Below are 12,088 nucleotides of genomic sequence, written 5' to 3'. Positions count from 1 at the left end.
AGAAAGACCTTCTTTAAACAGAAATGGAGGGCTAAGGTTTAATCTTCCTGTTATTTATAATGGGTTACTGAACCCCTGGAAAGGTAGAGGACCAGGACAAGGACATTCAGATGCTAATCAGGTACTCAGGGTGGTTGAGCCAGGGTCTCACAAAGACAAAGAGGATTCTAATAGCCCATTAAGATTCTGAATAGGCTAGCTCGGTAGATACAAGGGGGGAGTTTCTGTTGAAACAAACAACTCTTTCTACTTCAGGAAGGCTCCTCCCAATGGGCGGGTCTTACCACAGAACAGTATTAATATCGGAGTTCTCGACCTAAATTCTGTTATTGACAATGACTCTTGGATGAGAGTCGAAACGTCTATTTTTTCAAACTGAGTCCAGATGACTACAACTGAAGCTTTTTCTACTAAAGTACTATCATCATATTTAAAGACCAATAATAATCAAATCAATGCATATTATTTGTCCTATAACAAAATAGATATAATTTCTGGGGTATATTACATGAAGAATAATCAGAAATGTGAAGAGAAAAGCGTCACTCTATTTGATCTAAAGGCGTGTTAGTTCATCAGATGTTTGTGCTCGTAATTCCATGAATAAAAGTTGATTGGACATAACAGTAAAACTGGCTAAAAGCTTTTTGGGTGTAGAACATAATTTTAGATTCCAAATTGTTTCCAGAGTCAGAGTTTCCAGAGTCCTGATCTGCTGTTATGATCAGGCGCATTTAGGCTCTGACTACTACTGCTACGACTCCTATTATTGCTACTACACAGAACACAAAATTATGTATACATTCATAAATGTGCTTGCAGAGTGTTTTCTTGAGTAAATGCCACACAATTCAAGGTTAATATGAGGTTAATGGCTGACGCGGCTGTTTTGATTCCTGTGGAAGAGCAGGATAAAGGCTTTTACCGGCCCCTCACCCCCACTCCCTGCCCGCTCTGTCTCCTTATGTCTGTTAGACGTCCGTTAGTTCAGTCAGATCATGTCTGTTACTGTTACTGCTGCTGCTGCTGCTGCTAAGGACATGTTATTCCCTGGCACTGCGAGGATCAAGCTGTCTGACATGTTTGACACAGCGTGCATCTTTGTTTTTATTTTTGAGTGTCTGTGTTTACTCAGGGATGTTGTGTGGCAATATTCATACATTTTTTTATATTCGTTTTTATAAATATTGAGTGGTAGATTGCATTCTAGATTTGAAACGTTGCTATGCTTACATTTTCATAGAATATAGATTTAATTTTTAGTTGTTGTTTTTTTCTATGTGTAAAGTAACATTTGAATTGCCCCAGTGCAGATCTTAAAATCAAATGAAGATCATTGTCTCCATCTCTAAAACGTTTTCAAATCAAACCAGAAAGTGCAGTGTTGGGATGCTAGTCGTTTTTAGCGTTACCAGAACGAAACAAAATTGGCTCTGGCTATAAACTCATTGCAGTGAATAATTTGAATGTTCAGAAATGGAGGAGCTTTCTCCTGCTTGGAAAGAAATGGTCCTTTGGCTCTAATATTCCACAGTATGGCCTAAAACAAATCTATCTCTATGAGAATCTTCAGAGGTATACTTTTAACTAAGAAACAAATGAAAGGCATTCAAATGGCTGCTGACCAGGTTTGGAGTCTAACATGAGCGAGGTGGCTCTGTTAACAAACATATGCTAATGATTTACCTCAAGCTGTTTGTTGCACTGGGACTCACCTCAAACTCTCTGCTTAATGTTAACGCTGACAAGACTTTGAAAGTATTTTATTTTAAGACACATATTTCTTACACCAGCAGACTCACAACAACAGGAGTTAGCTCAAACCTTCAGGGGAAAGTTGTACAAAATGACTTGAAATGAACTTTCTAGTATTATTTTTTCTCTAATGCCATTTTTACATCAATATTCTGTTTTGCTGCCGATAAGAATATGAACTTGGAATTTGTTTTGAATGTAAACAGGTTTAGGCGAAATACATCAGTACAGTACATTTAATATCAGCCTTTTGACACAACGACAGCAACTATCATACTACTACATCTACAGTCACTGAAACTACAGGCCTACTACACATTCTACTTTTTAATTTTGTTGAAGACAGTATACTATATTTTTCAGTTGTAACATTTTACAAGAGAGTACTTTGTATATTCTTTATATTGACTGAGTCGTTGGAACGGTAGAGAGTTACTAATTACTTAATGGATTATTTAAGTCACTCCCTTTTGTGTTCTTCAGTGTTCTGTGGCGTTAGCGATGATGAGACGTGGTACACAAACACTGCACTCAAAGTTATGTTTTGCTGTTGCCTGTGACACAGTAACACGCAGCACTGAGAAAAGCCTTCAGACTGCAGCTAAAAATAAACTTTGACACGTTGTACTTTGGGGAAAACACATACATCAGAGTGAACCGTGTGTAGCATTTAAGGTCAAGTGTAAACAGATGTATTCTTGTATTGAAAACCATCTCACATGCACTTGGATTTATAAAAAGTTGTCAATAAACTTGAAAATTCAACCATAGCGTTCACATAGAGCTTTTATCATCATCAAATTTGGAACTAAATCGGGCCTAAACTCGAAGCTAAACCTGGACTATATCAGGACTAAAGGAGAACTTTGGTGCATTCACATTTTGCACATTCACTACATCATAATTGTCCCATTTTCAATTCATGTCCCATTTAGTCCTAAATCCATTTTCAAATTAAGTCTGAAGGTCGTTGTTTCCATTTTGCGAACATCAGTTATAATTTGTGTCCAGGCCTTGATTGTAGATTTAGTTTGTGTTATTTCCAGTTCTTTGTGATGCCCTTCTTTTATACCCCAAAGTTACAGCATCCATGTATTGTGTCCAATGCAGGAGTTTTGAGGCCCAATACATATTGCTGAGGTTTTCTGGGACAAAGCTATATAAAGTTTAAACAACTAAATAAACGTTCAAACCACCTTTTTCAATGACACTTCTCTGTATCAGTCACAGCTCTGTGGTCCTCCGTTTCATTCATGCAGAGATTTACTTGCTAAGTTGGTAGTTGACTCATTTGGTGCTTTCGTTTGTGGTTCATAGACTTGTTTGCATACGTTTGAGACTTTGTAAATGTTGACTGATTGCTTTGGCAGTTTGAACCCCCAACTGCACACTGCATCCTTGAGAAAGACGCTTATTATTAAACTCAACAATAATGTTACTTGAGACCTCCATTAAATCCTTCCTCTTCCTCTTTCTGTTTCAGATCTTCACTCGATATGGCAAATGCTACATGTTTAACTCGGGCCAGGATGGGAAGACCCCGCTGGTGACCTTGAAGGGCGGGATGGGCAACGGACTGGAGCTGATGCTGGACATCCAACAAGACGAGTACCTGCCTGTGTGGGGCGAGACGGGTAAGAGGATACAACTACACATCAAACGACTTCAGTTTAGAATATTGATGGGAATTGAAGGCCAGTCACATGTTGAATCGCACTCTGTTGATCAGACTCAGATTGACAGATTTTAGTGCTTCACCTGTTGATTCCTCCAAAAATCTGTGCTATTTCTGTGTTATTTCTGTTTCGTTTTTTACTTGTAAACCACCATATTTGTGTAAACTCTAATGGACCATGCATTACTCTGATTGGTTCATCCGTCTCTCAGTCACGCCCATTTGAAATCAAGGATATGATTTCACACCAAAACATCTTTGTAAAGTATTTGTGGTCTTGACAAATACATTATAATAACTCAACTTCCTATAGCCTTTATAAAGCATGAACAAATACATTAATGATGAACAAATAGTTTATTAAAAATGATTCGGGCTTAGTAACTACCTAACCCCTTAATTTAGTATGTCTACCATAATAAACTTTGTTCATTATGAATTAAATCTTTGTTAATGCTTTATAAAGTCTAATTAAAGTGTAGTTATCATAAAGTGGTGCAGAATATTAAAACCTGTGCAATCCAAATACTCAATTACTCTTGATTTTCTTTTTGCAGCGTACAAAAGTAAAACAAACATCCCCACTGCAGTGACATGATATTCATCCGTTTTCAGCCTCGAGCGAAAACATCTTATTCCGTATTAGTCAAACACTTATTGTAGAGTTATTTCAGGAAGCACATCGCCTCTCCTTTAATCCTTTAGATACAGTCAGGAGTTCACCGCTCAGCCCGTGTCAAGCCCATGTAATCCCATTTGATATGAACTAATGCAACGTTAAATACTAAATAAGACGTTTTAAGGCAGAGGTTAAAAGGTTAATTAATTAAAAGGTCATTCAGCTGCACAGTATAATCTCTCGTAGTGAGACACAGTGATTCTCAGTTGGTTTCAAGCACCTTTATCTAGTTTATTTAGAGTTTTTTTTCTTCTTTCGCTCATGCTTTTTAAGATCAATCATGTGCTAAATCGTTAAAAGTCCATTTTGCATACAATTTTACCTTTAAAATACAGCTTATGAATTTATGTTGGTAGATCAAGGAAAAAAGCCAGTTCAAAAAAAGCTTGTGCAAAGATTTAACAAATAAATAAATGTTTGATGTTCATTTAATGTCTGTTCAAATGATTTGCTTTTTATTTTTCACTGTATTTTTTATTTATTCATATCTTTTTTATGTAGTGTTGTGTGTTTATGCAGTTGGGCTATTATTGGTATTGTAAATGGTGAAGTAGTAGCTGTTGTTTTTGTGAGCACTCTTTGGGCAGAGGCTCTTGGAGGTTTGATGAAAAAGGCTTGATACTAAACATCAATTTTGATACCCTGATGATAGAAAAACAAAAAAACAACAACAACACACATAGAATGTACTTGTCAGCACAAAATGATAGTAAGTTCTTAAATGTTACCAAGTGATCAACATAGATAATTCAATCAGTCAATCATTGTAACTTTATTCGTCCCAGGGGAGCAATTCAAGCACATGGAGCACTAAAATACAACAATAATAGAAAAGCTCATCAAATGTCTGGGTGCAGCTCAATGAGAGGTGTCGTCAGGGCAGTTTGAGAAGAGTAACAGCTCAAAAATTGACAAAAAAACTCATCTGTGTCCAGCAGCGAGTGCATCACAGCCAGCGTGCAGCGGAGCAGGGGGAACCCCTCTAACACTCACTCCGCTCTGTTTGTTTTGGTATAGATCAAAACCATTCTAAAACTATTCAGGAATCATCCCATTTTATCCTTTTTATGTGATTTTTTGCGACTGATCCCCGTTTATTTGCAAAGTAACTGCTAGTTTGCATTTTAAAATGTCTACATTAAGGTGTTAGAATAATTCAGTTTTAATGCACACTATGGTCATTTGCATTGGTTCTGCTTTCTAAGATTGCCATAAAACAGGTTAGTTAGCAATTACTTTCAGTAAAAGTTGTGGAATAAGATAATAGACTGATCAAAGTTTCTGTAATGATTTTCCTCTGTCTGATATAATCTGCTCCATTAAAGAGCAAACATGATGTGTGGACACTGCTGGTGCACTAATGTGGCCCCATTAATGCTGCCCACACTCATCTAATCACTGTCCAAAGTTTACAGTCACTAAGTCAGGGGTCTGTGACACACTCTGACAGGGTTTCTGAGACATTAAGCTGTACAAAAACAAACTAAAATATTGTGTTGAAAATGTGACCAAAAAGTGGCAAAAGTATGGCAATAAATGTCTCCATCTTGGAGACAAGCAGCAGACACAAGACCAAGTTACAGGTCAGATCTATGAAGAGGCAAGCCCACTCACAATAAGAATCTGTGTTTTCCAAGGTATTTGTTTCAGTAATAAAAACACCCTAATTGATTATATGCAGTATAAACATGTTTAAAGCCGTACTTTGGAACATAGGCAAAGCAGCAACATCTTCATGGATCTAAGCAGGTGGCAAACCCTTCAAGTTATATAATGTACCTTTAATTAGTCTGAGATGCGGCTAAAGCTGCAAAACTACTTCAAGTTTACCATCACCCAGATCCCTTTGGAAGCTCCTACTTTGCAGGGTCCACTTTGGACAGGATGGTACCGTTTACTTAAAGCTGGACTTTTTGCTATCGCCATTTTCAGGCTTCAGGGCTCGTCTGTGTCTGTGTTGTGCAGGTCACGAGGGGTTTCGAGCTGCACACAATGTCCGCACGACTGCTGCTCATACAATCACAGAGATTGCACTGTTTGATACAAGCTGGGAGTTGTAGGGTCCGAGTGCTGCTGGAGCAAAGTGAAAGCCGTGCAGGTGGCCATTAAAAAACACTTCTTTGTGTCTCCGGCCTCCAGTGGTTTTTACTGGAGGCCGGAGACACAAAGAAGTGAACTGGGCCAACAAGTGTTCCTCTGAACAAATCACCGCACCCACAAAAGCCTCTGACAAAGTTAACAGTGCCAACGTTTTGTTAACAATTTCAATCATGTTTTGGGAGTTTGAACGCTCTGTGTGAGAAGACAGTGGGATCACAAATGTGTCCATAGCCCTCCACACACCTCCACACACCTCCACACACCTCCACACACCACCACTGACTCATGTCCTCGCACAGTGTGAGCAGGTCTGCGTGCAGTTGGACTTTCCTCGTGTGAGATTTGATCGCAGCGTGAGTTTTGGAATCATTTGGAACATATTGAAATCTTTAAAAAATTAAAAAATACTAAACCCTGCTTAAGACAGGTAAGCAAACCAGAGGAAAACATGCCTATAGTAGTTGTAGAAGCAGTAATAATAATAACTATAGTAGCAGTAGTATTAGTTGTAGTATAGTAGAGAAACAATACCATGCAGTTCACTACAAGGAACTAAAATAATCAGAATTACACTTCATCTATACTCTCCTGAAAATGCATACATCCATAACTTTGGAAATTACCAATACGTTAGCATGTAATTTCCATACATTTACATGTGTATTCCTAGTATACACATGTAAAGTTCTCCTGCCATGTCAAGTGGAACCCATCGGCGTGTCTATATAAAGTAAATTGATATTGATCTGCAAAACTGTAGCCCATTGCACTTTAATTGTACGGGATGTCTGCGAGGCGTCCTGCATTAATCACTGTAGAGCAAGACACTTTCACTACATCCAAAAATCAATAGTGGCTCTTCATTTGTCACTGTAGGTTTCAGTGGGACCTGCACCTCTTTAGCACGGTCCCGGGACCGGCCACATATGCTGCTTTCAACCTTTTACAAGCCCTAGAACAAGTCTGTAAATTCTTTATTGTTATCATCTATACACATGAGGGTCGAGCGTGAAAAGCTGTGCAATATTTAGCCTAAGCTGCATATGGACTAGTCATGCATCAATGTATACAGCTTTTATGTAGGAATCCATGTTTAAAAAGCTTCTGCAGCAGAGGGCATAATGAACTAGAGATGAGAAAGCCATCTCTGACATAAGTTTCTATAGAGAGCTAATGTCATGCTGTAATGTATGGTAATGATACTGAAGGGATGCAAAACATATGCAGGAGATGTAGAGCCGCAAGCATCAAAGAACATACCACATTATATTATTTAGGTTGAGGTATAGTCCTTGAAATGGTCCTCAGCTCCTTCAGTGCAGCTGGGGCCACCTGTCAGGAGCAGTGAGGACCACATCTCCAGAGCTTGAGCTGGACTTGGACAGGTCAAGGATTTTGCTTATTGTTCATGTCTTAGGTGTACATTAAAATATGGAGCTGCAGGTTCAAGCACTCACTTTTATGAACGTCTAAAATGCTAAAAATGCAGTGTGTTATTCAAGTGTGATTATTGCAGATTTAAATACGGCTGGTTGGATGCACCCATTCCATTGTAATAAAGCAGTAATTACATGGAAAACAATTGTGGTTTTTCAGTTTGGACATTTATTTTCAAACAGTGAATTGCTCATAGAGTTATAGGCTCCTATCCTCCACCTGCAATTTTAAAGGAACGGTATGTAAGATTTTGATTTAACATTTCAAAAACATGACCAATCTGTGTCGCCAGATACAAGATCATGTTCAAATCAAATGTGTCTCTTACTGATAACAAATGTAATGCTGATTGTGTCTTAATTACATTCTTAAAAACATCGGGCAAAATGGCCAAGTTTGTTATATTTTTTTGTTTTTGGTTCTCAAGCTGATTATCCACTCAGAAAACAGAATGAGCGTCACATCATCACATCGTTTCAAAGCCTAAATCCAGAGTGTCTAAACCTCTGGTCCTCTCTCTGGGATTCTGCAAAAGGAGCTGAGCATGAGTCGTGGCCTGAGCACAAACTGAGAAGGACAAACACTTGGATGTGTCTCTTCTGCAGGTTAAGACTCTGGCAACACAGCTTCAGTCGAGATTGTAGTACCCTTTTTTCTTTCTATATACCGGCAGTAAGGACACATGCAGTTCCTTTAACATCATATTCCAGAGTTTGGTTTGGTTCCCATGTGTACCATTTTGATTGTATTTTATGTACATAAATGTATTTAAGCGTGGCAGAACAGTATTTCATACACATTCCCTCAGGCGACATATGACATTTTGGGGTTTTTGCAGCTTGTAACACTTCTTACTTGGACTAATATTCCTCAGCCTCTTTTTGAGTGTTTGCAGTGCACTGTTCAATTTACATTCTCTTGCACGATCGAACACTTCCAAATTGCAGCGTGTAGTATGAGATTTGGACTTAGAGCTACAGCAGCGTTGTTACCTTGGATCCTGCTCCTTATGAAAATTCTGTCTCTAAATGAACGTGTTTGTTGTTTCCAAAGTGATCACATTAGTACAGTCCCAGAGCCTGAGGGAAACTTTAGCTTCTGCACTTGGCTCCTGTTGCACTGGCAGCAACATAGAAGCTGCATTCAACCTAATGAATGTGTTCGGTTTAGCAAGTTCATTTGTCACAGGCGTAGAGTATATTATAGAGTCGTTATGAATATGCATAATGAACCTCATCTATTACCTGATATAGTTTTTGCAGCTTGTTCTTCAGCGTTTTCTGTACTGAAAGTGATGCCTCCCAACAAACAAACTGAACCCTGAAAATACATGTAATCACTGTGATCACAGAGGTCAAACACAACCCACAGTCAGAGTCATCGTGTCATTGTTCTCCATGTTGGGAGTCAGATCTTTTAAATAAACATCCAGTAAACATTCAGCGCTTTTGATTTGAGCTTAGAACGTTCCCTTCCCCATTGAGTCGTGTGGCCACAGATCTTGAGCTTTGCAAACGTTGCATTTTGACGTTAAATGACATGTCGGGGAAAAGCATTATATACGTTTTTGTGTATGTTCTCAAGCGCCCCCTGTGATGCATTGCAGTATTACATCGGTTTTGGGAACAATTACATCTAATCGTACCATGTTTCACCGCCGCGTGCAGCCAGTCAAACGTCACATCCATACGTGCATGAAAAATTACCCACAATGCAGCAGTTATGTATTTTTTATGGCCACTTATCCCTTTTTACTGTCAGAGAGAGTTAGCCAGCGCCGCGGGCATTAATCAAGGTTAGCCAAGGGACATGTTAGCACTCCCGAAGAGCAATGCAGCATACATATTTAACTAAAACAATGTTATGCATATTCAATTTATATATATTAACTTGACTCGGCCCAAAACATTCTTGAACTAATAAAATGCTGTAAGGAATGAAAAAGGTCACTCAAAGTTATTTTTAACAAGTGTTGGGGTGCTGGTAAGTTGTAGCTTAGCAACTTCTGCATCATCTGTGAGTCACCTATAATTACAGCTTTGGTCTGCATACAGATAAATAGCATCTTGTTTTTGAATTCCTCCAGTGAGCTGTGAATCCAATATTCTTTCATCTTCATCTGGCTTGTAGCTTCTTCTTTTTCTCCATAAAACTATAAAAACAGAAACAGGCAGGACCGAAGACGACACCGGTTAAAGGCGTAATGGAGGATTTTTTGCCGATTTGAGAACTCAAGCGGAAGTGCGCATGCGCACTCCCCCCGTGCGGACGCACAAAAAAGCCTTGTTGCGTGCGTTTGTTTATTAGCGCGACGGATCGCATCGCATCTCTCGTCTCCTTAGATTTTCGTCTCTTCTGAGTCAGCTCGAACAGTCTTTCTCGGTCTTAATTTTGTCCTGTACACTGAGGGAACTATGTTATGATAGATCCATGCGCTTAGACACGAGGAAACATGCTGCTCTCCTGGGGACGAGCCACACGCGGCTGCAGGTGAGCAGTAGGTGCGTTTTATGATTGATACGTGGCAGGACTAATCGGCAGTCCACGCCACGAGGAAATGAGACTCAGATTTGGGCCAAAAAATCGTCCATTCCACCTTTAAGTAATGAAATAAAATGAGAAAATAAAGGAGTGGCATCCAAAGAAAAGAAGGGTTGAAGCATATTAAATCCAAAATAAAAGTCCCATTTGGTCCATTGTCTGTCAAAGTGGTCTATTTTTCAGATTGAGTCCAGAAGTGTTTTTTCCCCACTTTGCATATGTCAGTTATAATGTTAGTCCAGTCCTTAATCGCAGTTTGTGTCATCCATGTTTTTGTGATGGCCTTTTCCCCAGCCGCCAGGAGTATGTCCAAAATTGAGTCTTCACTGTCTTGTTAAATTCTATCCAATATTTGTGTTCAACTGGACTGTCCCAAAACACATGGTAATGTTTGCCTCTTGGCAACCAGCACTCAGCCCCTCCGTGAGGACTTTAACCAAACATGGGACTTACATTGTGAAGCACATATGTCTTCCCACTCCCTGTCCATAAAAAAAAAAAAATTACCGTCTTTTTGTCATTTAATTTTAATATATCTAGTAGATTGGCTGTACAACTCATTATTGCATTTATATACTTTAAGTATTATTCCCCTTGAAATTTCTGATTTATAAGCTTTAATAAAGATTTCAGTCAGAGAGTTATATTTGCCGATGCTTTTTTAAAGGCGCAATGGAAGATTTTTCGGCGATTTGAGCACGCAGGCAGAAGTGCGCATGCGCACTCCCCCGTGCGGACTGATACAACACACACGTGCGTTCGTTTATTAGCGCAACGGAGCGCATTGCATCTCTCGTCTCCCGTAGATTTCTGTCCACTTCTGCGTCAGCTCGAACTGTCTTTCTCCGTCTTCATTTTGCCCCGTACACTGAGGGAACTATATTATGATAGATCCATGCGCTTAGGCACGCGGAAACGTGGGGACGAACCGCACGTGGCTGCAGGTGAGCGATAGGTGTGTTTTATGATTGATACGTGGCAGGACAAATGATTTATCCACGCCACGAGGAAATATGATAAAAGATTTGCTGAAAAAAATCGTCCATTCCACCTTTAATTTCTTGGTTATAATAATTTCTTATTTGTAAATACCTATAAAAGTCCTGTTTCTCCAAGCCAAAAGACTCCTTCAGCATATCAAAGCGTTTGATTTCATTTACTTTTACAATCTGGTAAAAAATTCCCTTTGTTATCCAAATCTTAAAAATCTCAGTTTTGTGCTTTTAGGCTTAAAACTTTGGTCACAAGTCAACCAGCTTAAGATCTTAAGACATTTTGATTAGTTCTTTCCATGTCATAAGCACAGATTTTACCCAGGGGTTCTCTACTTCCTCCATTTGACTCAGCCGTTTGTCGTCTGCCAGTAAGGCCTGCACAGGGGCCTGCGGCACAACATTACACTTGGGGTCACACCAGTACAGCAGCACTCTGATTTGAGCTGAAATAAAGTCATTTTTCAGACAAGGTAAGCACCATCCTCCTTTTTCTTTTGGTAGTTGTAGAGTCTTAAATGGGATATGAGGTATTTTACCGTGCCATATAAACCTAGAGATTGTTTTATTCCACTCATCAAACAGCCGGCTAGGAATGGAAATTGGCAGAGCGATCTGGGCAAAACACTCATTTTAATAGTTTCAGTTCTTTGGCTTGGACTGAAATATGGAATAAGGTTCCATTTTTAAAGGTCTTTCTTTATAGCAACGTCCCCTAGTGCTATTTCTGTAGTCACATCATCACACAGATGGAAAAACAAAATGCGAGTCAGGCCCAATCTGAGAAATGTGATTCATATTCTGAGGCTCTGAGTCCCCCGGCTCCGGCCCCGCCCCCCGGCTCCGGCCCCGCCCCCCGGCCGGCGCCGTACCGCGTTTACACAAAGGAGGAACTCATGAAACTGCAGA

The 12,088-nt window shown here is 39.5% G+C and overlaps 1 protein-coding gene across 2 annotated transcripts in view; it reads left to right on the top strand.

Moving 5' to 3' along the window:
- asic1b (acid-sensing (proton-gated) ion channel 1b) overlaps positions 1 to 12,088 on the top strand; it is a 321,452-nt gene that overhangs the window by 273,536 nt on the left and 35,828 nt on the right. For both annotated transcript variants that reach the window (XM_072451819.1, XM_072451818.1), the window contains one exon: positions 3,239 to 3,389. In XM_072451819.1, the coding sequence (XP_072307920.1) occupies positions 3,239 to 3,389 (151 nt within the window). The remainder of the gene's footprint in view (positions 1 to 3,238; positions 3,390 to 12,088) is intronic.

The sequence above is a fragment of the Eucyclogobius newberryi genome, unplaced genomic scaffold, assembly GCF_026437365.1.
Source record: "Eucyclogobius newberryi isolate DKJ021-1_F unplaced genomic scaffold, fEucNew1.0.hap1 SCAF_19, whole genome shotgun sequence".
In the NCBI taxonomy this organism is placed as follows: Eukaryota; Metazoa; Chordata; class Actinopteri; order Gobiiformes; family Gobiidae; genus Eucyclogobius; species Eucyclogobius newberryi.
Note: the sequence above shows the minus strand (reverse complement) of the source record. Positions and strands in the feature narration are given on the sequence as shown.